General features: G+C 42.7%; 1 protein-coding gene across 2 annotated transcripts; it reads right to left on the bottom strand.

Moving 5' to 3' along the window:
* Nucleotides 1-1,299: 1,299 nt before the first annotated feature.
* On the bottom strand, nt 1,300-25,904 carry gne (glucosamine (UDP-N-acetyl)-2-epimerase/N-acetylmannosamine kinase). 2 transcript variants are annotated; one of them, XM_071534054.1, is made up of 14 exons: nt 25,773-25,904; nt 15,219-15,290; nt 14,403-14,560; nt 13,858-14,104; nt 12,906-13,113; nt 12,627-12,779; nt 11,932-12,144; nt 10,590-10,677; nt 8,671-8,881; nt 6,857-6,986; nt 6,537-6,758; nt 5,788-5,970; nt 4,905-5,021; nt 1,300-3,631 (listed from the first exon to the last, which is right to left on the bottom strand). In XM_071534054.1, exons 2-14 carry the CDS (start codon nt 15,270-15,272, stop codon nt 3,396-3,398), a joined length of 2,220 nt encoding a protein of 739 aa, XP_071390155.1. In that variant the 5' UTR covers nt 15,273-15,290; nt 25,773-25,904; the 3' UTR covers nt 1,300-3,395. The 2 variants fall into 2 exon arrangements, with proteins under 2 accessions (XP_071390155.1, XP_071390154.1); XM_071534053.1 differs by lacking the exon at nt 25,773-25,904 and adding an exon at nt 20,987-21,095.
* Nucleotides 25,905-27,403: the final 1,499 nt, after the last annotated feature.

Below are 27,403 nucleotides of genomic sequence, written 5' to 3'. Positions count from 1 at the left end.
TATATATGTTGCAGGCTTATTTAGATACTTAGAATTAAAAAAAAAAAAAAAAAAAGTATTCATTCCAAACTTAAGCCCAAAATCTGATGAAAGGTACCACTTCCCCAAAATAAAAGATGGATCAGGGGACTTTGTACTTGATAATTTGTGTACTTCTTCCTCGACTGACTGGACTTATTCGAAAGCATCTTTGCAAACAACCCTAGATCACATCCCCGTACAACGGATCTGACCTGAAACCAGCCCCAAAAGCACTCCAGCCTGCTGCAGCGCCAAGCCATGGTAGTTAATTATTAACAGGTCTGTCCGTCTCAAAAGGTTCAGGTGACAAACACTCACCTGACTCAAGGCATGTAACCAGGAACACATATATTGCTTTGAAACTAAACAAAGGAATGCATTTATGAGCTGAGCATTTGAAATATAGATACTATTTACGCATTCAAGTATCTGACAAAATGAATCAAAACACCAACACAAAATTCTTTTCTCAGCTTCAGTGTGACTCAGCACCATTCCACCACAAGAAATTTCATCCTTTGGTGTATTATTGATGGGAGTGGAAAAAAAACACTATTTCAGGTGCTGCTCCAAAATCGGATAACGTAATGGATCTAAACCATGTGGGGAAAACGGCTTTTAAAATCATTTGCATCCATCATTCACTTGCTTGTTTCATTTGATTTGGCACATATGTGTATGACAAAACAACTGGAAATGATACCGAATGGATCAGCTAAACAGGATGCTCTCCAGGATTGATATTATACTGACAGACTGAGCATATGAAAGAAAATTGACTTGGGTTGTTATTCTGAAAAATGATGCATTTTCCTTAGATTTGTAGATAAGAACACTCTATATGAAATTATTTTCTGAATTTTAGACGTTGTACACCAGCACCAGGGTATTGAATTTGGTACAAGCATCCATGGGCGGTCAGTGGAGGAAACATAGGAGGGGAGTGGCATGGAAGGTCATACTGTAGCTCATAAAACAACATAAAAAATATTGGGGGGAAAAAATAGGACAGTTTCTGCAGAATATAAGCCTCCAAGTCAATTTTGGGAGAATTCCTCTTCAAATGACAAGGGTCAAGAAATAACACTTCAACCCTTCAATATGCTAACATTAGTCCAATGAATCTGTTACAGTGACTACAACAAACAAAACTGACTGAAAACAATTAACATCAAATTCAAATTTAACGTCTACCTAGTTTCCATGTAGCCTAAGTTTACTCCATCGGAGGAATGATGAAAAAGGAGAGAAGGGGGAAAAAACAAGGCAACGACGTGCTAGTCAAGATGCAATTTATGTTTTGAATCTCATCTGTTATGATGGTGGTAATAAAGACATAAAAGTTCAGGACAACATAAAAATAATTAAACAAGTGAGGCACATACAAACGTAGTTGCGCTTGACAGCATAGACTGACTCATAGCACACAAAGAAAAAAAAAAAAAAGACTATGAAACTGCATGCGTCATGGATGGGACCCATTCATTACAATTCAAAAATGTAAACTGAAAGAGAGGTTCAGGTATTGAATCAGGTTTTGAATCGACTGGACTGACAGCTACTGGAACATAAACTTGACATAATGTAAAGGAGAAAAATATACATTTACTGTGAATCCGCTGGTGACCCAATCTATAACTGCTATAAATACTGTCACCCTTCTACCGGCTTTGTTTGTCTTCTGATTCTTTCTGATTATGTGGCTTCTAAACATGAGTTTTACATGTATTTCAAATAGACATCTGAGTTAGGGTGCAATGTGAAAGTTGCAAAAAAAAAACCCCCCACAATTTTCCATGTCTAAGTCGAACTAAGCAGCGATGTAAATATACCAAAAAGTATAAAAGGGCAAAGAAATTCTGGGTTGGGCATTTTGCAACAATGTCAGTGGCGTTTGCATTTCGTAAAGCAGCTTCCTCACTGCACATGAAGCAGATTTTTTGTTCCCATGTAAAAAAAAAAAGTGTATATGTAAAACAATGTATTGATTTGTTTATATGGGCCTACACATATAAATCAATAAAATTAAATAAAAATCCCCCCAAAATACTTAAAATTGTAAGGTATGGTCAATAAGTAACATTTCAACCAAACCAGATGACACAAATTATCATTTTGAGATCACCTGTCACCTACCCATCTTTTTTTTTTTTTTTATGATTTATATTTTATTAGCTTTTTCAGAACAACCTACCCATCTTTTTAAAGCACTGGGATTTCTTCATCATCGTCTTAAATAGTCTCATTTACAACAACAAAGCAAACACTTCTCCAACCAGATAAAAGTAACATTTACATCTTGCCATACAGAATGTTTTGTACATGTGTAGTGAGAGAAAGGAACTACAGGGAGAAGAGAGAGATATGGCTAGAGGGGAGTACGTGTTTCACAGATATTTTGGTCACGTCTAAAACACGCTTTCAAGCCACATCATACTACGACAGCAGAGGATGGGCTGCTGTCCTGTATAGCTCATTTTGGCTTGAAGGTGGCGAGCGTTAGTTCCTTCGAAAGCTTGATGCGTTTTTCACTAGCGGTTGATTCAAATATCTGCTCCACACTTACCTAAATGATACGGCAGATTGATCTTTTTTTTTTTTTGTAAGTGATACTAACAGGATATACTGCATGTGTTCATTCCCTGACCGCGGAATGTTTACATGTAACGGAAAGAACTGTACCGGTGTTTTGAGACACACTTTCTTCTTTTCATTTTTAACTTCATTTTAAATGAAAGAATTTCATACTGTAGGGACACGTTTGGGCTGTCAGGGCCCGGCCTATATAAAGGCCTTTGAGGACTGTAGTACATTATGTTTACCGTCTAAACAGCTATTTCAATGATTATTATTTACCTGTGAAAGCATCGGTCACTGGTTTAAAACAGTCGGGGTCAGTTCGGCTCAAGCGCACAGCTACTTCAGTCGCAATATCTGGTATACTAGCAGCGGCAACCAGGGGCTTCATATAGCCTAAGTAAATGTTGCCATAAAATCAATCTGGGCTCAAAGAAGTCCGCGACAATCTACAGACTCCAAGATGCCCGTGACATTATATATATCACCGTCGCTGACTTCGGTCCCCTGCTGTCCCGTCTCAAAGACTGCGGTTGTAGTTTTAAAGGTGGGAACAATCAGAGTAGATTGGCAATGCTCATATGACGACATTGGGTTTACCTATACATATTCGGCTGTTGCTATTATCAACAGACTGATATCAAGAAGTGATAGGCCTAACTTTGAAATGCCTCAAGAAAGACCGAAACCCTCGGTGGCTCTTCGCTCAAGGCAAGGGACTTGACTCTCACCGGTCGGAGGACATGCTTGCGTGAGTCTATCGGGGCAGTGCGGACGGGACTTGCCGTATGCCCCCTCTAATATATCCTCCTGGTAGTATAATCTAACACCATGCTGGCCGCCCCGAGCAAAGCGGGCTCCTCCAGGTCCGACGTGACCACCGCGATGCCCTGGGCGGAGGAGAGCGCCCTCTGGGAGATGACGTGCTGCACCGGCGCCTGGTAGTGCGCGGCCAGCACGCCCGACAGGATCACCAGGGAGGGGTTGATCATGTGGAGGATGTTGACGATGCCCACGCCGAGCGCCGTGGAGGCTGGAGAGAGGAAGAGAGAGAGAGAGAAAAAAAAAAAAAGAATTCGGTTTATCTGTGGGGTTGTTTGAACACCGGATGCCGGAAACGGCCTTGTTCACTACAGCTAAGAGCCTGCGCTGACAGAGAGGGTGGAGGGCAAGAGAAAGAGAGTATAGAGAGAGCCTGAAGTGAAAGTTTCAAATGGCAAGTTACCTTCAAATTTTAAAGAAAATTTCAAAGAAGAACTGTCTTAAAACTCTGTCCAAATGTCTAATGTCCACACTATGATAACATAAGAAAAATGTATAATAAGAAACACTGTATTTACTCTGAGTTCACACTGAATACTTTGGCAACACATAACTTTCTCTTGTCATGCCAATAAAGCCAACTTGAATTGAAATTGAAACGATTGAACACGAGAAAAAATATGAGTGACAATCTGACTGTTTTAATCTTGCCCAGTGCTGTTGGGCTGGAGGGGAAGAGAAACAGGAAAATAATTAAATAATCTTAAAGATCCCATATTCTCCACTTTCCAGTCTTGAGGGCCATTCAAAGCTGTGTGTGTGGTGTCATGTACCACAAACCCTCTCAATCCATTTTTACACGTTCATTTTCCAGCATCTCTCTGAGCCTTACCAAGAACAGGCCGTTTCTGTCGCTGTGCCTTTAAGACTCATTAATATTAATGACCCCTCTGTTCTGATTGGCTAACCGTTTCGAGAGTGAAACGTGAGACAACACAGCTCCGCCAGAACAGGCAGCTACAGGTAGGGAAAACTCTAAACAATGACAACCGCTCAACCGCTTTGAAAAAAACACTTTGTTAGTCTATTATTTCTTACAGAAACGATAATGAGCGAACCTTTGTGACGCCACAAAGTTACAGAAGTCCAAACGGCTCGTTTAGAGGCTCGCTGCACTAATATGGATTGTGTGGATTTAGTTAGCGACCGTGCGCTTTGATACTTTCACCATGTTTAGATAGACCATCCAACTCCTTTATCATCACAGAGGCAAGGGGAGTCCTGTTTTACACCATATGGGACCTGTAAATCTTAAATAATCTTTTGATATATAAAAGTTTATGTTTTCTTTGGCTTTGAGCCCATACAAGATGATCAGTAAGGGATTAACTGTAAATACTAACTCAGTTCTAACTCACTCAGTTCTTTCTGTCACAAACTAAGAAAGATGAGATATTTGATTCGAGTTTGGCGGTAACACTGTGTGTGTGTGTGTGTGTGTGTGTGTGTGTGTGTGTGTGTGTGCGCTTGCTTCGGGCTCTGACCTGTGTTGAGAACAGCTTCAGCTTTGGAGTTTCCCAGTCTGGCAGCGTTGATGAGATGGACAGCGGTGACCGGCTCGACCAGCTTCATGTCCATCCCCTCCACCTTCAGCACGTCCTCTGGAAGACACACCGACATACAGGTCACACATTACTAATACACAACAAGCCACATGCACGTGGTGTATTACACCCACAGGTTCATATCCATTCAGCTAGGTACGTATGTTATCAAGGTATCTGCAGGTTTCAATCAAGTTCAATTTAATCTGTTTTAAGACCGGTTTAATGACAGTTAGAATAACATTAATTTCACAACAAAAACAAAGCTGAAAAGTGGGGGAAACAAACAGTCCTGTAAGAAGATAGGCCTGTATAAGTGGGTTGATTTCCTGCTAGGATGCTATTACACCAGTGGTTCTCAACGTGGGGTCTGGGGACCACCAGGGGTCCTTGAGGTGGTTCCAGGGGGTCCCCAGCAAATTGATGAATTGTTAAACTTCAACATTATTTCATTTACAAGAAGTGAACACAATTAGAGAATGTAGAAGAATTACTGTTTTGATCATAGTTTCACTTCTCTCTACCTACAATACAGATAGTCATGGAATTCCGGACAAAATCATTTCTAACAATAAAAATATTCTCAGATTTGGGTCTGAGAGACAAAATCTCTTCAAATGGGGGTCTGTGGCTCTAATGTGGACTAAATTAGGGGTCCTTGATATGAAAAAGGTTGAGAATCACTGTATTACACCAAACACAACATTTGTAAGACCTCTGGAAGCATAATTACGTCTTAGCCCCTCTCTCTGAGTCCTGGGTATCTAGTCGAGCATCTACATATTCTTGGCTGCCTCACACACACACACACACACACACTCACCGTCGTGTAGTCTTTTGGCCTCTCTCTGCAAGGCCATGCCGGAGGCGAAGGCCTCTATACATCCTCGGCTGCCGCACATACACTCCGGGCCGTCGAATGAAACCACGATGTGACCCAGCTCGGCGGCGCAGAAGGTGCTGCCGTGGACCAGCTCGTTGTGCTGGATGATCCCCCCTCCGATGCCTACACACACACACAGTCAAGAATGTTAGCAAACACAGATCACCTTGACAAAATTGCATTAATTACAGAAACTCAGCAAATTAATCAATTACTTTCAATTAATTATTTGTAAATTTCTCATCTCCTAAATCTTTAAAATATAAATTTAGCTGGGTGATTTGGTTCAATTTATAAACTGTGATTTTAATAGCAGTTGAATAGCGGTTTCATCATCTGCAGCCATGATTAAGCATCACCTCAAGTTATATTAATCATCTTAGAATCTCGGAAAGCAAAAAGATGCACTTCTCCATTAAAAACATGTTTGAGTAATCCAATAAATAATCATTTGGTTTTTTTTCAAAAATATCTAATCTGATTAGAGTAACAGAATTACCATATTTGTAATCAGATTACAGTAATTTCATTACAAGCAATTTGTTACTCTCCGACCCTGCCTACACAAAGGGAGGTAACCAGCAGCAGTACAAGAGAAAAAAAAGGACAAGTGCTCAAATGGAATTGGAGAACAGGAAAATAGGAGTGCGTAAAATAGAAATAACATCTGTGCACCCCGCACTCCTCACCCGTTCCGGTGATGATGGTGACGAAGTTCTCCACTCCCTTGCCGTGGCCGAACTTCCTCTCGGCGAGCGCGGCGCAGTTGCCGTCGTTGTCCACCCAGACGGGCAGGTGCAGGGCGTCGGAGATGGGCGTCCTCAGGTCCACCGAGGACCACTCCTGGATCAGCTTGGTGGAGTGGAGCACCACGCCCTCCTGGGGGTTGACGCGCCCGCCCGTGGACACGCCTGGGACGGGAGGCGAGAGATTTCGGAGGAGCAATGAGAAACAAGGGAGTTGCAGAGAGAGAGACTATATGTGTGTGTGTGTGTGTGTGTCTACGTACCAACTCCCAGTATCCTACAGTTGAGGCGGACAGCGTCCAGCATGGCTTCTTTACACATCTGTAGTATGAGCTGGATCCTGGCCTCGTAGGTCTTCGGATTGGGCTGCGTGTACTTCTTCACTATCTTACCCTGGGAGGGAGAGGAAGAGAGAGAGAGAGAGAGAGAGAGAGAGAGAGGGGGGAAAGTGGTGGAGGAGAAAGGGCACGAGTAAATAAAAAGAAAAGGAGAGCTTACAACAAGTCAATGCGGGCGTGTAAAAGCTTGACTGCATTTCATCATTGCATCCTAAAGAAGGAAATTAAGAAGATACATTCAATTGGAGTAAAAGCAATATTTTTCCCAATGTGAAACCAATTATTCAAAGTGGTAAACTGCCATGGTAGATTAACGCAGAACTGAGGAGCAAGTAGAATTACAATGAAGACATTTGTTGAGGGTTATGGGTGCCATGCACATCATTTCTCGACAGGCAAATAAATGATGGTGGTGGTCTAGCCGGTCTCACTCTCCGGACAAAGATTGATTTATTTGCGACTGCAACAACAATCGGTTATTCCATAACGATATTGACAGCAAAGGAGTTCATTGGTTGACAAATTAAAAGCTGAGATCATGCTATTTAAAAATTGGCAACATTTTGAGGCAGTATAGATTGAGTACTTTTACCCATAACTACAACTCTCTTTATTCGGGATGGGACCATGTATCAAAATTCAATATATTGCAATACAAAAATGTGAATAAGCATTGTGGGGCAGAAAAATGAATTATGATATTAGCTACGTTTTATTCTGCTGTAGTAATCACAAATGAGACGGCTTGACCATCACAATTTCACAAGCTCTCCATCCAAATTATATTATTGTCACTTTGTAATGACATTTTTAAACTGTTGGTTACATTCTAGCAGCTAATGCCATTGCTAGAAAGTTTTGTGTCTCAGAAAAAACTGACATGTCTGTTCCCCACTAGCATGTTTTTTTCAGTTTAGCCCTGCCTGTTCCTGTGCATCAACACTGCCTTGCAAAAGTTGCAAATTTCCCATGACCCTATGGGTTTTCTCTCTGTGTGCTTGATTGATAGCGAGGTACCTGAGGACAGCTGTTCATCTCATCTGGCAAACCAGCAACCAGGGAGCTAGGTGCCTAGCCAGCAAAAAACCCAGTCAGACTGTGTTGGAGCTAATTCTGACCATGCATGACAGGGTTATGCCCCCTTTCCACCTGGCGTCAACATGGGTCTCATAGCTGGATTGGGTCTAGATATGATTTACATGGATTACGTTTACACCTGACATTAAAATACGTCTTAAGTATACACCATATCAAATTTGTCTTTCCCTAGTCACAACACGTTTACGTCCTTTAAAACTGACAGTAACTCCCTGTTGCTTGTTCCACATCTGTGAGTATTTTGATGAGTTATGAGATGTTATGCCTGGCTGGTGGATTTTATGAGTTTTTACTCTATCCGAATACAGTCTGATCACCCATGTTAATGCCAGATGTAAGAGGGTCCATCAGGTGCCATATGAGCCATAATTCAAACTCGATCTCACATAAGCTTGGTCGGCATACTGGATATCGGAAGACATATTGAAAGACATACTCAATGAGCATTGTGTTGGCCTCATGCCCAACACACTTCAAAAGAGTTTTAAACTTTAATCAAGCTCAAATTCTGAGGTGGAATATGCCAATGAGAAGGTTTATAGCGTTTATAACAGCCTAAAGTCGATCAGAAATCCACTCAAAAGCTCAGTCAAAAATCTTGAACTGATGTGTCTGTCCATGTGAGAGTCTATGCTGCCTACCCGCATGCAGACGATAGCCACTCTGAGGTTGGTCCCTCCCAAGTCGACGGCCAGAGCGCTCTGCGTCTCCAGGATGTGATCGATGTCCTGGGAGATGTGGTCTTTCACCGGGGGGAAGCAGAAGGTCTTCTGGAGGGGCTTGTCCAGGTCGATGGTCCGCAAAAACTTGAGGATGCGAGGCACCGCGCTGCCGTCGCCGTAGATCTTAGAGCTGGCGGGAAACATGCACACGTGTTGGGACTACGTTAAGACCGTGTTCACACTGTTCCAACCACTCAACGTTTTAGGGGAGACCACATGAAGCGGACCAGATTTATTGTGAGCCGACCAATCACAAAAAAAAAAAAAAAAAAAAACAGGAGGCAAGCTGCCCGATTTGCTCCTCTGTCTCCATGGCCAAAGCCACAGTCTTCTCTTTGCCTCGCTCAAACAAAATACACAATAACCCAAACCAGTGGTACATGCAACATACAAGCATGTATCTGTGTCTTACTTTATGATGTAAACCAAACATTGTTTTCACTACCTGAATAGACACTGTTATGGAAACAAAGTGCGACCTGCTACATTATATTGTTGGCACAAAATACAGTTGAGGAAGCCAAAAAAAAAAAAAAAAAAAAAAAGAGAATAGTGTAAACACACCAAAACGGCTCTAATTTTATTCCCTAATCTTTTACCATAACCACTAAATGCCTAACCCTAAACCATAGCAATTGGAATCCTTTGTGAGGACCTGCAAAAATGTTCTCACAAATCATTTGCTGGTATTTGTAATATACTTGTAAAGACTCCTGGACTTTACCCTACAATATTATACCAGACCAGAAGTGTGAGATATCAATTAGCATCATGATAACATAACAAAGAATAGTGATTAGTGGTTTGGAGCAGTCTTAAGCAGGTTAATGGGACAAACCGGTGAGCTAGCCAGCTAAGTCTGCCTTCACCAAATTGTTGAATAATGAGTGCATTTTTTTAATGCTATCAACACATGGTGCTGTCTTACGTGGACCATGCATTTTGATATTAATGATACTATCAACAATACAATACTTGAGATTCTTTGGTATCACAGCTATTGTAGAGATTCATATTGCAATTCTTGGGTAGTACTGTATGTAACCCTACGTACACATATAAAGAAGCAAGGTATAAACAGGCATCTTAAAAGGTGCTAACATCAATATAACATTGTCAAATCAACTGTGATACCTTGGTGTAATGACTGTAAACAAATGAGACCATGGTCGAGATTGGCAGCCTCTATCTCACGCCAGTGGTATTTGTTACTGCTAGTCCTTCTTAATTAAGACCACATTTCCCATCAACCTTTTTCCTTCCTGTTGCGAAGACAGTCTTTCCATCTTCAATCAAAGGTCTTCTCTTTGTCTTTACTGAAGAGGATAAACATGTTGGAAGTGATTTTTCCATCAGCCTTTCACTCCTTCCATCATCTGCCATTACCAGAAACTCTGAAAGCTTTAGCTCTGTTTGCTCTGGAAGAACAGCGCCCTCTTCCTGTTTTGTGCCGTAAAGCGATCTCCCTTTGTGTTGTAAATTAATTCAGGGTTTCCAGCCAAATCTGACCCAGTGGCACATAATGCAGCATAAAGGTCTGCTCGTCCATGCTCTCGTTTGTTTATGGTAATTATACAAACGTCTCAAAATCAAAGTGATGAATGATTTATTGGTGTTAAAATGCTACACATAGCACCTTTAGCAACAACTGAAAGAGAACAGAAGGCAGAAGAACATATAGGGAGAGACAGAAATAGGAAGGGAATAGAGAGGATGTTTTCCCTGTCACCGCCGTGATTCTGACCCGGATAATGGGCTAGAAAATGGATGGAAGGATGGATGGATGGATGGAGAAACAGAGGGGGACAAAGACAGATCGAGAGACAGATGGGTCTTACCAGGGGTATCTCTTTCCAAACTGCAGCTTCAGAGCATGGTGGATCTTATTCTGAGTGTCAGCATCTCGCACATGGAGAACGTTCTCACCTGGCAGAGAGGTAGATGTCATCAGCATATTCAACAAGGGGATAATGGAGGTATGTTTTTTTTTTCGTATTGCTTCTATGAAACAATGAATCTTCACGCCTTAGCAGTACATTTTCCCACAACTCCCACAATCCTCTTACGTTCAGAAAGAACTAAATGTCTTTGCCACCAGATAGATTGAAACAGAGACAGGACTTCCAACCCAGAAGCGTGGGGAAGGGAAGGAGCATTTTAGCGGTTTAAGTGGATTTCAATGGTTATGCGTTAGTTTCTCAAAAATAACAATATATATGAAGACCAGGCAAAGATGTTGAACGTATTGTGAGAATACAGAACAAGTTAGGGCAGTTTCAGTAGGAAGAGACAAGAGATCTTATCATTAGCATCTTCATAGTGTTTGCCTTTCCTTTCTTCCTTCTGTTCTTCTGTCTTGATTGTTGTCGCATGTGAGCTCAACATAGATTGTGTATTTGTGATTGCATCTCAGGAACATACTGTACTTAGCTGTCACCAGTGAATGCTGATCACAAAATATGAGGAACTACCCATTTGTGACGACAAGCAGCTGCTACACGTGACTGGAAACGCTCCTTTCTGGCTGTTCTGAATTATTAATGCTGAAACTAAGCCAAGTATGCCTATTGTGACTTTCAAGTATAGAAACAAACATGAAACGATTATTTAATTTAGGTGCACCAGTGAAAGAAATGTATACTGCCCAAGTAGAGCACCTAAAAGTGTGAATAATTCCTGCCGTGTCTCTACATAGCCACACCTTAATGAATTTATCTGTAGTGATTCATCAGTGACTAGAAGTATCGGTCTCGCTATCTCTAGGGCTGTGCCGATGATCGTATAATCGGGTGACTGCGTTTGTATGAAACTGTCTCATAGTTTCAGTTTACTTTTTGTTTTTTTTCTCTTAAAGCCAAATGGATAAACCCAAGTGTGTACCTCTCTTCCAAATTGTTTCACTCCTACATTAACTAAATGAATTAAAAACTCTGTGCTTTGGTGAGAGATGAAACGTTATTAACGCAGCACCAAATAGCCTATCCTCTCTGTGGCCATATAACCGCAGTCTGTCATTCCTTAAAGGTTGTGTTTAACACTGGAGCAATAAGAATTGGGCTTTTAAAAGGGAGTTTGCAAAATATTAAGGTAAGCCAAGATTTTATTATCAATACTGTTATTTTATCTTAGCGTCAGTCCATCTCTCTATCCAGCTATCTCCTCGTCCGTGTGTCTACCTACCGGTCTCTCTGCCCGTCTGTCTGGTTCCCAGGTTGATGACCGGCGTGCCGAAGGCCCCGGCCTCCCGTACTCCGCAGCTGCTGTTTCCGATCATGCAGCCGGCGTGGCACACCAGCTGGATGAACTGCTCGAAGGGGACGTGCTTCACCGCCCGGAAGTTGGGGTGCCGCTCGATGCCCTTTTTCCGCATCACGCGCACCATCTCCTTACTTCCTGTGTAGAGGGAGAGGTCAAAAACATGAGGGAATTTTCTGGAAACAGCGGTCAATATCTTGAAATGAGGCAAATTACTACACGAGTAAGAATAAAATGACACTTTATTCAAGGAGATTATTGAAACGAGTTGATTTCCATTCAAAACAGATACAATGATCTCACCACATTGGTAGATTTTTTCACTTCTCAGAAATATAGAAGACTTCCTAAACTATGCCATGTTAAGATGGATATTTTCACAGTCTAGATTTAAACAGGAATCCCTCCAACGGATTAACACATTTCAATTCCATTAGCCTCCCTTCATGTCAAAATGGTGCAACTTAGTTTCCGTGTGGCACAATATTATTATTATTACTATCATTATTGTTACTGTTGGCTAAATCATGAGATCCTAGTTCCACTTTCTGGAGACAGTCACACTGAGAAAAAAAAAAAAAGAGGGAAAAAAGCAAGAAAGCAACTGAGGCGTCACTAACCGGCGTCGATGTTAGGGAAGAGGATGAGAGTCTTCTTGTTGAAGGAGAGCAGGGCGTCCAGCATTAGCCCATAGATCTTAATGGAGTTCTGGATGTCGGTGGTGACCGGGTGCTGCAGAGCCACTATGTAGTCCCGCTCCTGCACCTTGTCGCCTGCAAGACAAGGCGGTACCCACCACATACAAACATGGATTTTTATTTGATGTCTTCATGCTGCTGTTACCTTATAGAAGTACACATTTCTAGCATACGCACACACACTTCCTCCCCCCAGCTTACCTATCCAGGACTTGATGATGTCCATGTAGTCCTCTCTGTGGTGCGCTGACAGCAGCTTGTCGTAGGAGGGGCAGCCGGCCAGCAGGATGCGGGAGTGGTCCTCGCACATGGCGATGAGGTGCTGCTCGGCGCTGCGCGTGCAACAGGCGTGGTAGTGGGCCAGTTTGCTGATGGCGTGGCGGATGGAGTCGTCAATGGTTCCGCTCACCTGTCATCGAGGTTTCGGTAGGTGAATAGGTTTCTCTGATCGTGCTCTGAAGTAGTTCCGCTCATATGTGGGAGGGAATCCTTTGCTAGTCTCGGGGATCGTGCATCAGACAGGTATGACGTACTGTATCTTTCGGTCCGCTACTCTTCTCGCTATGCTTCCCTTAGGTCGGGGGTTCTCAACGCGGGGGTCCGGGGACCACCAGGGGGTCCTTGAGGGCATCCCAGGGGGGTCCCCCAGCAAATCGATGAATCATTAAACTTCCTTATTTCATTTACAAGAACAATTATAGAATGTAGGAGAACGACTATTTTGATCATAGTTTCACTGTTATCTCTCCCTGCAATACAGATAGATATGATTTTGTCCAGAACTCCGTGACTAACAGATTTGGGTCCGAGGGACAAAATTGCATCAAATGGGGGTCCGTGGCCCTAATGTGGACTAAATTAGGGTCCTTGATATGAAAAAGGTTGAGAACCACTGCCTTAGGTGATGTCACCACAGAGCATAATGTTAATTTCCATAGCTATGCTGATGACACACAACTCTACATCTGTGCTGAACCCTCAGATGCAAATGCTATAAAGTCTTTGACCTCCTGCCTATTTGCAAGCAAGAACCTCCTGAATAAACTAAATAAAGATAAGACTGAAATGCTTTGGCCAAGAGGGACATACTGTTCAGCAGACTTGGAAATCTGATTTAGATATCGCACCCATTTCAATATTGTAACGTCCTCACCTCTCCTCCCTCCAGGTGTAGGATCCTGATGTTCATCAGGGCGGCGGCGGTCGCTAGGGCCAGCGCGTCGAAGCGGTCGCCGTGGACGACCAGGATGTCGGGGCGGAGCCTCTGCAGGACGTCGGGGAGCTTGACCAGGGCCAGCCCGACGCTCTCCACCATGGCCGCCTCGTCCTCCCCCCGCACGATGGTGTGGAGCTTGGAGCCGATGTCGAAGTCGTCCTGCTCGATCATGCGAAAGGTGTTCCTGCGTAGGGGGCGGGGGGAGTGGAAAAGAAAAACGGGAAGACGCGAAGAACAGAAAGAAGAAACGGGATATTATATATAGGAAAAGTCCTCTTCCCCTTCTCACTTTCAGCCAGTGTCACTTCAACAATGACACACAAGTAATGAATAAAAAATGCAGCAGTGCATCTACCTGCTATACAGGCTGAGGCGGGTAAATGAGTATTTTCACTTCCTCTGCCGATGATTTAGGTTTTATGGGAGAGGTTCTGCATTAACCACTCTTATTAATTTTTTAGAAGGCTCCCAGCTGATCTTACCCGTAGTCGTCGATGAGATGTGAACCGAGCACCACCACCTCCAGCTCAAACTCGTCGGGGTGGGATTTGATCCCGAACATGATGGGGGCCAGTTTGGAGTAGTCCGCTCGGTTGCAGGTCGCCACACACACCCTCAGCCTCCTCTTAGACTGCGCCAGCTGGAGGTAATGATCACACGCATACACTAATGAAGTGAATCTGACTTACACATAGACATGCAGCACTCTCCACTAGATGCCTCATGTGCACAATTGTGCCTGCTTCAATTTAATTTGGAACCAACCCCTAAGGCTACAAGGAGCTAATTCGCTACTGGGGTCACCAAGCGGTCAGCACTTTTCTGGGCTTTCTGTACTTGTTGGACAAGATCGTAAAATCAGTAAGCATACATGCTTCAGATTCAGAAATTAGCTACTGATGTAGACTGAGCGCACAAAACCACAAGACCGCTTCCTCTTTCCATGAAATTAACAGACCAGGTGAATCCAGGTCAAAGATATGACGTCTTACTGATTTCACCTATTGAACTAGTGCAGGTGAAACTACTAGTGCAGGTGAGATGTAGATGAAGGCCAGGGGGCAGGTTAAAGTAGGTTTTTTACAGGCTTGAGGCAATGGAGGTATTACGCAAGAGGTGGCAATTCAATGTCAATAACGTGGTCCTAATATTGGTCCTAAAAATACTTCCTAAACCGTCTCTACACAACCATGTCAATGTGATGCTTCATGTGTGTATGCATGCTTCTTAACAACCAACTGCTGATATAACATTCCTTTGACACCCTTATACACACACACACACACAGAAAGTCATACCTGCTGTTGCTCTTCCATCATTCCCCTCTCCATCTTTTCTCTGCTCCTCTGCATTCTCAGGTAGTACAGCTCCTACAAAACAGACAAAGGGAGAAACAAAAGGCAAAGAGAGCAGGAGAGAGATAGTTAAGGCTTTGGGAAGCATATTGATATCCATCAGCCAGAGCACAAACACACACACACACACACACACACACACACAAAAGTCATAGCCTACTTACTTGGGCTTCCCTATTATGCAGCTCTCTCAAAGCTCACTGGAGGCAAGGGCAAAGTATGCAAAAGCCTTTCTCCAAGTTCAGTGGCTGCTCAGACCTAAATGGGCACAGCTATGTCCACAAGCACTTCTATGACAGAGGGCATTAAACTAATCCCCACCCAAATCTGTGGTGAAGCCTGACACCTAATGGTGAGGAGTAGGGTACCGCACTGGCCAAATGCTATTGGCTGGTCTTTGTGCCAGGTGATGTCACCTTCTAGAGAACAACAGGTGGTGACATCACCCGGCACAAAGACACTCTTTATACGGCACTGACAGCGTTCAGGCTCATTCCTTTGAATTCTGGGAGTAGAGAAGGAGGGGTCATTAACGTCACAGGAGGATGTAAAATGATGTAACATTGCATGACTAGGTTGGAAAGCATCCATGACCAAAACATTTTCTTCTTTCCTGGACCCATTAGTAAAATGCCCTCATATTCTCTTATTTCCCCAGGCACCTTATCAAATTCCTCGACTCTCAGTGGCAGACCTGAAAACCCGGGCCCTTGTGACATCCTGTGGCTACATCTTGATCAAACATTCTACTCAGTCTTCAACAGTCTACTTTGAAGCGGGCAATAACCATTATGGAACAATGTAGAGGGACATTCCCCGATATGGCATCAAACTAAACTACCCCCCTTGTTTCCAACTCTTCCTATTTTTTTGCATGTTAGGCTATATTCTAAAAATTATTTTGGCATGGGCGAAAACCAGCAAATGTGAAACCAGCAGCCACTGAATGAAGCCATTGGAGTCGTGCCCTGACTGCCTGCATGGTATCAAACAGATCCACCCCCCTTGTTCCCTGCTATGTTGATCGAGGCCTAGAGTCAATATTGGCCCGAAGTGACCGAGGTCTTCCGCGCAGATGTGTTGTTCCTCCGTTCGGGGACGGGCTGTGTCATCGGCTAAGATGGTGTTTTCAAAAACACAGGCGGAGCAAGAGTCGCGCCTCGACCCTGCAACTGTGGAAACAGCAGTGAGCCGCAGACATCGGTACAAACAGTTGGCCCAGATTGTACCGCGGGTCCTACAGTGCGTGACCACTCAACAATTAAGAACTATTGGAAGTACAGATTCTGCACAGGGGAAAGAAATTGTTAAAGTACGTTCCCTGTTAACGCTAAAATTCATGTTTTTTGTGTTTTCCTACTGAGGCTGTCATAACTTTTCCTGTATTAGTAATTGATACAGTAAATACAACATCTTTGTCTTTTTGTTTCCAGGTTGAAACTGTGCTCCTTTTCTGGCAATGATCTCACTCTCCATGGGAGGAAACGGCCATCATTTCATGATTGCTATAGCCCCATTTGCAATTAATCTTGGGGCTTCCCAATAGGCACCATCCGATGCACCCCCAGGTGGCAAGTAAACATAGGATCGGGATTTTTATCCATCCGCCATCAAACAGAGACTGTGATTTTTTTTGGAATTGAGTACCATGAGTATCTAAGTTGAGGAATCATATCAGCCCTAGTGGGAACCCTGTTAATAAGTTGTAGGTTTCAAGCTTCCTTTATGATGTAGGTTTATCTAAATGGATTGTATCTCTCATATTTGCCAAGCTAATACTTTAACTGTATTCTATTCAGTAAAAGTAATGGTTTCAGGTCTTTGTCAGTGGAAGTTGGAATGTTTCAGTGAAAAAATGCTATTTCTATTGCTACACTCCTATAAGTTGGCAGCGTCGCTAGTGAAGTGAGTTCAGCTTTTTCAGCAGACTCTCATAGAGCACACAACAATCTTCCAGGAGTTACTTAAATCCATTCCAGAGCTATATCCGAGGGCATTCATGGTGCTGATTTAGATGCTAAATATTCCATGTAACATTTTGAAGATTCAAATGGTTTGTGAGGTTGTCAGAAAAAACTGGGCTGAGCCGGCTGAGAATAAAGTAGGAAGGAAAAATGCTGGCATCAGGCCACATTACAGAAGAAGGAATGCTGTGGCTAAATCCTGTACTTGTGCTGTGCAACTTGCAGATATGTGAAAGTCATCTAAGGTGGACAGGTCATAGCACAGTCCCTCACATGGATGTTGTGAAGTAAGTGTCAATTTTATGCCAACTTAAGTTTGAGTGTTGATTCACATTGGCAATATTGTAGTTATAATTTACCACGGTGGTAAAATCAGGGTCAGTCAAGTCAGGGTGAGACACTTCAGTCCTCTAGACCTGTGCACATCAAACCCTGTCTGTTCCTTATTGGGCAGCATCTAATAAATATAATGACGTAAAGGTTGTGTTCCTATAAATTATTAATCTTCACACCCTAGCTGTGAATTTTGACCTCCCATAACCGTCTTCTCGTGTTCAGATATAATGTCGCACCAAGGGAAAAGAGTAATAGGATAGTATAAAATAATAGGAAATAGGCTAGCCATTATGAATGAGATTTGTTTAATGTCAGATATGTATAGGCCTACATACATATGAGCTCAGTCCATTACATCTTCCTTGCCGTTTTAAAAAGCGGCTTTATCCACACACTCATCCGTCTCCTCTCCTTATTCCTCCGATCCACAGTCAACACACACTCTCGCAGGATTTCTCTGAAGCGGTTGCTTGGCATGGTTTGTCTGAAAAGTCTGTTCCAACTTTTTCTGCGTGGGCTATATTGCATGATGGAAATACTGAAGTACAGTGAACGCTTTCAGTTCATCCACAGACATATCCAAATTTTCATGTCCGGCCACTCGGTGCGCATCACCGCACTATTGTTCTGAAAGGTATGTGGATGGGAGTCACATTACTTTGCATGGACTTGATCTCAACATCCAGCTGTGTCAGCTCATGGCCTTTCTAGTGCTAAAACATCATCTAGCCTCTCCAGACCTTTCCCTGCACAGAGATCCAGGCTGTTTAACAGGCAGCGTGATCTGAAACTAAGAAATGACCTAGTGGAATTTGGGAATATGTCATTTTCCATAACTTACCATAACAGATTCAAATTCCATGACTTGTTCAGGCTTTCTATGACTAGAAGAACCCTGTATTAATGATATTGAAAAGGAGGATTCGCTTACCACCTCGGATCAAGGAAGCTATCGTGTAGCCTGTTGGCACCTGCACATCCTTGTATGAACTATGAACTGGGTGGATCAATACCGAGGAAATGGGAAACTGCGCGCATGCTTGTTATTTTTGGCACATTGTCACACTGCTGCTGTTTGCATGTAAATGAATCACCAACCCATTATTGACGAAGCTTAGAATACGGGAAGCCTGGGTCGGTGGGCTTTTTTTCGCCCACTGGTCACAGGAGCCAATTCAAACATTCTCCCTCTGGACAATGGTTGTTAACGTACCAAACATGGGCGGTAGAAAGTCTGTCGAAAGCTACGGTCAGAATTTTGTGTACATTTTAGCATGGTTCCCATTTCTTCTCCCTGCTGATCTAGGTTCTGCTAGGAGTATTAGATAACTCTTACCATCTTTATTCAGTTTTCAAAGGGGTAAAAGGGAAACTTCATCTATCCTCCTTGATCTGAGCATAACATAATGGTCCTATTGTTGGAGTTTACTGGAGACCAGAAACATAATATGCAGACACACAAAATATGCATTCTGTGTATTCATGATGTGTAAAACAGTAGATGGAAACATACTCAATCTTGTCCTCCTTAAAGTTCATAGTGAGGTGTTTTATCACCTGTAAGTACATCACTTGACACCTTTTACGTATCGCTAGCAGCCAATGGAAAACTCTACATACACATGGTTCACCAAGCAGCACTGAATTTCAATAAAATCTCAACTTTGTGTAAAATTTGTAAATCTTTTCTGCGAATTCAAATTGAAGACACAGGTGTATGAATATTTTCTGAGTGTAAATTCAAACATGTAAGTTCTCAGGTGTTTTGCTACAATACCCTGATATGTGTTCTGAACCCTGTGCAATGTACAAATGTCTCGGCCTAGACGGATGAAAAGAGAGACAGTGAAGATTTTAACCCTCATTCTAGCGGGCAATCGGACGAAGAATACAGTTATTTACAACCACAGCCTGGGGGAGTAGTTGCAGAGGGAGAGAGTGTTACACTGCCCAGGACCATCACAATGCAACCACAGTCTTGTGCTGGAGCTGGTGGTGTTGAAGTGCCTTGCTAAAGGGCACATCAATGGTACAGCCTGGGTCAGCTGGGAAAATAACCCCCGATTTCCTCATGTGATCAGGAAATCTGAACCAACCTACCAGTCACATGATTTAGCCCTATGGTGCACTGACAGTTCAAACATACAGTTCTTCATCATGTGTCTGGGCGTGCATCTTCAATAATCCCTTTCACAAAAACTAGAAGGGCACTCGGAGAGCGCAGACCTCCGCCAAGGTTCGTGCTGTTATTGCTTGTTCGTGAGTCGGATCCGGATCCGCTCCAAAATTTAATGGGTTCTTCCTTGGCCCATGCTACACCCTTCCACCAAGTTTCATGAAAATCGGGCCAGTAGTTTTTCCGTAATTCTGCTGACAGACAAACAGACAAACGGCACCGAAAACATAACCTCCTTGGCGGAGGTGATAATTACAGTTAACAGCTGTGGAAACTCCCTTACAATTGAATAGGTGGGATGGGTCATCATTAAGAGTTTTACTGTTTCATTGTTTTAGTGTTCCATAATGGTCTAAATGCTGTTTCAGAGGCTTTTCCACCCTGACGAGTACAATTCTGGGGGAAAGACTTGGAATATTTTGGCATGGTAATGGTCAAATTTTGAGATATTGAATATCAACATAAAATATGCTTGTACTATACATTTTATTGTTTTTCAACACTGACCTGTTTTTAAAAATATGACGAACAATAAATAATATTAGCTTTCAGTAACTTAAGTCTATAAATATTAGTATCACCCTCAGGAACCCATATTAGTTATATAATAATATAATATGACATATTCAGTTTATTGTAACTGGTGGTGCTGAGCTGCCTAGCCAAACTAACAAGATGCGTGTTTTACACCTAGCTCTGATTACAAGGCCACTCCACTATACTGAATGAATAAATGCCCACTTCAAAACAGGTTTGTCCAACATACCCTGAACATGTGATGTAGTAGGAACGAATTAGGCTAAAGCAACAAACCACATAAGGCCCATTCTTTACAGTCACTCTATTCCCCAGCTCTCAAGTCTCACATATCACACCACAAAATAATCACAATTCCAGAAACTCTTAGGCTAAACCCTATGGTTTAACCTACATCTCGTTCAGCGCGCACACACACACACACACACACACACACACCCAACCTACGGTTTATCAAGCATCACAAGACAGCATCAGCAGCCGGCAGTATGGTATGGGGGCAGGGAGGCGTGCAGGAAGGAGAGGCAGGACAGAGACACAGATAGAGGGAGAGAGACACAGATAGAGGGAGAGAGACCCAGACAGAGGAAGAGAGACAGACAGAGACAAAGAGAGGGAGGGGAGGGAAGACGAGACACACAGACAGAAAATAGGAAAAGGGTGAGGAAAATTAAAATGAAAAAAGTCATCGGACTCACATGAGGGTTTCTGCCCACAGACCCCGAATGCTTTTCCATCCCACACCTCTGAATTCTCGGCCAAATCCCTCGTTCTCTTTTCCAGTCCCTCTACCCTTCTGTCTCTCGCTCTAGCCCAGCCGCATTAGGCAGCAGAGGCCTAGTCCATGCCAGCAAAGCGGCAGAGGAAAGGAGAAAGGAAGAGAGAGACAGAGAGGGAGGGCGACACAGAGCTGGGGGAGGGGCCGTGTGCATTTGCATTACGGCTCCGGATTGGCCGAGAGGGAGGGAGAGGAAGTGCAGCTTCCTGCCTGGCGTGCAGCATCCCCCCGGCAGAAGAGGGTAGATGCCACACTACATCCAGCACAGGGGCTAGATCACATGGGTGCAGGGCACACTGCGGCAGGAAAGCGGGCAGCAGGTGCATGCTGCTTGTGTGCTCTGCCTCAATTTAACAAATACTGAAACTAAATGCAAACAAGTAGTTAAAGCTACACTAGCCGAGTTATTTTAAGTAAAAATACAGCCGCAGTAGAGTAGAGCGTCACATCCTCCATCATTGAGGTGTTGTAGATTCACACAGATATGCCCACGGGAAGTGACAAATAAAAAAAAGCTGTCTTGACGTGCTGTGTGCGGTTACTGATGTCACATTACATGTTTACTGGGTCTGGAAATTCACATTTTTACCTCTACGATTAGCTCTCGTTGCCATTTGGAACTGTGTGAAGTTTGCCCAACTTTATTGTAGCTTTAATAAAAAAAAGTACGCGCCAGGCTATTGTAATGAGACATAAACCTCCAGCATTAATCATGCCTTATATGGCTGTAAATGAGGATGTGAATAAGCTCTTTCAATTGTTTTTTTTTAAAACCAGGATTAGATGTGCAGCTTCTTCCATGGTTGTGGCTGGCTAGTAACTCTGAGGCAGGGTTTATTGCCACATGAGATCGTTCACAGTTACAGACAGACCTGTTTAGAGCTTGCTGGGAACATATGGTGCTGATGTGAACAGCTTGACATTAGGAAGGAAATACTACAGACCATTTAGTAGGACTGGGACTTCAGCAGGGATCTAGTCTACATTACAGAGGAGTGGGTGCAAACTACAAGTACGGTTAGACAGATATATCGGCTTGCCAATGTATCAGTTGGCCTTTTATTAAAAATTGTACATCGGCCAGTCAGTGTTGCCCACCTCTGATATGATGGAAATGATACAGTTTGATTGATTACATACTTATTGTGTAATTGATGGGATGGGAAGACCTTAACCTAAATTAATTCTAATGAAACATTTTGATTAAGATTTCTGACCAAATTCATGTCATTTCATTACAATCCAATGTCCAAATCATTGCTGGGTGGGTGGGGATGCCATGCCACTCCCCATCATGCCACTCGTTATTTGAGTGGCTTGGACTAGGCCTATAACTCTTAGTAGTTTAGACTAGTCTAACGTTAAAACTTGGCCTTTATGGTGGCTCACTGTTTGGCTCTGGGTGAGGAAGTGTGACGCACTGCTTTGTTATCTGTTGTTATTTTTCCAACCATTTAACTCCCTTCCCTTTGGCTTCAACTTGCTCCAGTTCTCTCACTCACATACATGTTGAGGCACCATTTTGAAACAATGCATACGGAAAACTGTGTTAACAGTTACGCTATTTTGTTCCTATTTCCTACTGTTGTGTTTCCCTTTTTCATTGCCTCAAAAAGGCGCTCATGTATCATCACCTCCTTTTTGTTAATCATCCTAGTTATTATCTTGTCTCATGTCCACAAAACCCCACAAATGCTGTCCGGCATGCACACTCCCACACACACACACACACACAACCACCCACCAACCCTCGAACCCTCTGCTCCCTCCTGTAGTAGGAGACTGTACCCTCTGCGTGCTTTCACCTCATTGGCCAGAACGACCTCGAGGCCCCCGCGACCCCGGAGCGCTGAAGCTGATTGGACAGAGCTGGGGTCGCGGGGGGGTCAAATTATAACAAGGCGATGCTGCCTACAGGTAGTCTGCCACGTCGGAGTTTCACTGTGTGTAGCTGTTCACTCTCATTTACTAGGCTTCCCGGTCTATTTACGAAATCACTGCGCACAGACCTACGAGCTTCTGCTTTTCCAAGACTTACCTAAAGAGTTTTCCAAGACACTTAATTCTTCTTAATCGTTTTCAAGTGTTTTCCCTGAATGGAAATTGGTCTGTAATTAGCTATCCTTGCTTCCGTTGTGTTAAACGTGTGTTTGAGTTTAGGGAAAGGGGCTTAACATTATTACACATAGGCTATAATTAGTAGTAGAAGCATATCCTTTGTTATGGAGTGAATTTCACATTATGCTCAACTCTCACTTCTTTTAATGTGTAGGGTCTAGATTTTTAAACTCTGGGTTGGGATACAAAATGGGTTCCTGTAATCAGGATTAAAGACTTAATTTCTCATTTGGGTCTTCGGGGTGGAAAAGATTAAAAACCCTGTATGGAGAGAGGTAGAGGCCTATACTTATTAAATGGCATGATACAGCATGCCTTACTTTTTTTTCTATCTATGGAAACTCATTTATATAACCCAGTCTCTTAACTTTGTTGCCATTTTCATCAGTCTACCAAACAAACTATTTTTACAATAGAAAAGAGGCTCCAAAATGGTTGGTAATGATAGTATTCATTCTCTAAGATAAGAACAAGTCAGGGTATATATATAGCCTGAGGATACATGCCTTATCCTTTGAAGTGTGAAGACTAACTCTTCCTGCTCTCTACGACCGCTGCTACACAATGGAATGCTGAAAGTACTGCCTTCAGGCCAGGATGTTTGCATTTACACTGAAGAGCAGTCAGGTACAGATAAGCAATGCTAATTTCTATTTGGTTGCTGCACAGATGGCCTTTTCTTTAGAGGGCTACACTGATTCCTTTACAGTCTTTCTTTATAATTGTTAATTCATTTGTGTATAATCGATCTACATTTGTATAGAGAGGTGGCAACAGCTAACTCATATGTTGGCATGTAAATGTAGTCTAAGTGTCTAAGGGCATTCAAGGCTGGATTAATGACAGATACATGCCTATATTTGACATGAGGGAATGGCAGTGTTGACGCCACTTCAACGAGCTTGCTGTGTGAATGAACTTGGACGGTTCACTGGCTTCAGTGTTGACATAGTTGTGATATCCTGGTAAGCGCAGGACATAGTGATAATAATACCAAGACCTAAAACTGGTCTCACTGGTTTCAGTTCCACGTATTTTGACACAGCACAAGAGCAAACAATCAATGGACCATGGACAGTGTACGAAACCTGCGTCTCCATGGGCACCGATCTCACTAAAATACATAAATTAATGGTTTGTTTGCTTTCCAAAATGTGAGATCCAATTATAAAGCTCTCCAAATAACATGGCAGAGGAGGATTTCTCAAAAAGATGTGCTTTTTTTGCTAAACTTTCCAGAGCCTTTGCTGCTGTAAAACACAACCAAAATGCCCTGCAACTGGCCAACTATGATTTCCAGCGCTCAAAGCTATAAAATCATCTAATTATTTCCCTTTTACAATCCAATTAGAGTCCAATTACAATCACTATGTAATTTTCTCTATGGCAACAATCCAACAACATAACAAAGATTTCTTCCCTATTGTCTGTAAACACTGTCAGTGAAATGCTGCCATCTAATGCTCTTTATAAGGAGGAACTTCCAGAACAATTTTTGATACTTTGATAGTTTCTGGTTACTGGGTTTCCTATGCTTGAGGTCTAGTTGCACAAGTTTACGGTTAGATGTAGCAACCTATCTGGATCTCCGTTCCAGGATACCACTGACTCAAATTAAAGATATCATTATCTCACTTCTTTCCTACGCAATTTAACCGACCAGATTAATTGAAAATGTTCATGTGGCCTCCCTGTTGATTGGTAGATTGAACGTTGAAAAGTTAAGACTAACGCCAGTTTGCCAACATCACTACACGTTAACCAAGTTAACAGTTAAACAGAAAACGGACGCAATATGTGCAACAAAGATAACACTGTCATTTAACACTTGTCCGTTAACATTATGTAGTCATTTACTGATAACTCACCCTTATGCTTCCTTCGTGTGCGGTAGAAAATGTCGTAATTACCACTTGATCGCTCATGAAGGACAAGGACCGACACAACAGTGGTAATTGCAACCGAGTTGCCCAGATGTGACGTTTAGCAGGCGGGTAGCATGGACGCCGTGTCAAACTGATGGCTTGTCTGTACAACTGCGATTAAATTGTATACAGCACATAGGTAAAACAGTATCTGCATGGCTGATGCGCATTCTCCTCGTCGTTCTGTCACTGCAGCACAAAGTAACGACTTTTGTTATAGAGTTCATTTTGTCATTGTTCCTGGCCAAAAGCACTTTATTGCGCGAAAGGTCGCAACAGAGGAGGTAGGCAGCATCGGTGCGGATATGCTACACTATGGCCAAGCTAGCCTGCTAGCTAACGTTAGCTGAAGTTGGAAAGCGGTCTGGCAAAGTTCTGCTAGCATTACCCATGGCTTTACCTCGTTGGCTAGTTGATGTGGAATACCGTTAATGTCATTATAATTTCAGAACAAGGTTCCTGTTTATATGACCGTCTTGACGGCGCATTGGCACAAACGTCCTCGTTTCGTGCAGCGAGTGAAGTTTTCTATTTAACTAACATTAACAATTTCTAGCGGATAGCAGCAACGTCGCTAGCTAGTTTAACCAGCTAAAGTTAACGGTTCTTGTGAAGCTCTCAATTATATCTTAGCGGAAGCCAAAGCAACGCGAGGCAGGCTACCTTGAATTATCCAGAGACGTCCTCTTCATCTCATGCTGAAATAATCGTGTTTTAACTTCCAACTACTATTAATCTAATGTCGGGTGCTGGTTACGTTTACTTTGTCAAAACCGGGGGTAGCATGGGGGTAGCACTGTGTTGCAGACTGCGTCAAGCTTGCCACAGTCAGTCAGAACAAGACTGGATGTATGGCGTTTTACCCTCAAAATAAAACCATAAAATGTGTCACTTTGGGAAAAAGCGAGGTACCAGAGTTCCCATCCTAGCGGCTAGCCTTTACCAACAACTGTGCCACTGCTTGGGGTTAAAATGGACTGCTATGGGTTACGGGCTGTTACAAGATAGTAGACATCCCTCCAAGTTGTCCAATATATTTTTTTTTGTTTGATTCAGTATGTATTTTTTGCCAGCCCTATATATTATATGACATCTTGCATAGGCTATGAATATGATGAAATTAAACTTTATCGATCTTCAAAGAGAAATTTGATCATTGCAAAAGTAATAAGATACAACAGAGGAAAATAAATAATATGTCTAAAATAATAATACTATTAATATGGTTTGCACAAAAGTAGAAAATAAAATAGCAATTACAACAATAAAGCAATAAAATAGAAACATGCAGCGGACAATTTAATTTAAAAGACGTTATGAATTTGAACATTACTTTGGTAGGTTACTTTGTAATACTGTAACATGAATGCTGTTCGGATTTTATTTTGCAAATGGTGACCGGAAGTGCTGATCTCTTCTTGCGGTAGGCTTGACGCTGCTGCAGGCTGCCGCTCAGCTACGCCAGGCAACCTGGCAACTACGCTGAAAACAGTGCGTAGGGATAGCGGGGTTAATAGGGTAATTAATAGTGTAGCTGATGGTCAGTAGAGAGCTTGAGGTGTATATTTATTTACAATATTTGTTTATCATGTTCACAACAGCCATGCGAGCCTGTTGAGGTGAGTCTAAAATGGATGTGCATTGTCTACATTAGCTACAGGTAATCACAATGAAAGAAAAGAAAATAATGTACTAAGGATTTGCATAACTACTGTACATGTTCTCAAATTTGGAACTGTTATAAATCGTTGATGATTAGGCACTATAACATGTTTTCAAGTCAAATAAATATAGCATCTCAATATGGTTTGAATGCATGAACTGCTGTGTGTTAGTTGTATTTCTGATAAAACAGTCTTGCCAATAGACACATTGTATTAAACTGAACTGAGAGGAAAGCTCCTCTTTGGACACCGTTTTTATTCTTAGGCAACCACTTGACCTGACAACCACCCCACCCCACCCCCAACACACACACAGACACACACACACACACACACACACACACACACACACACTCACATATATGGCCACACACACCACCACAACGCTGCTGTAACGCTGCTGCTATTTTATAACTGTGCTGCATTGCAGGGCTATTTCCCTCAGATCCGGGGCTGGGGTTGCATAAGAACCGACGGCGTGGTGGTGGTGGTGGTTTTAGAGGAGCCCTGAGAGGGAGAGATGGGTGGGTGTGTGGGTGGGGGATGGGAGCGGGGGGGGGGGGGGTGGTTGAAGAGGAAAAAAAAAAAAAAAAAAAACAGAGTTAGGAAAGAATGCCAAAAGTTTTGATA

The sequence above is a fragment of the Centroberyx affinis genome, unplaced genomic scaffold (genome assembly GCF_046629955.1).
Source record: "Centroberyx affinis isolate AG114_WGS23_722 - 3 ecotype Tasmania unplaced genomic scaffold, CSIRO-AGI_Caff_v1 ptg002479l_1, whole genome shotgun sequence".
NCBI classification, from domain to species: domain Eukaryota; kingdom Metazoa; phylum Chordata; class Actinopteri; order Beryciformes; family Berycidae; genus Centroberyx; species Centroberyx affinis.
Note: the sequence above shows the minus strand (reverse complement) of the source record. Positions and strands in the feature narration are given on the sequence as shown.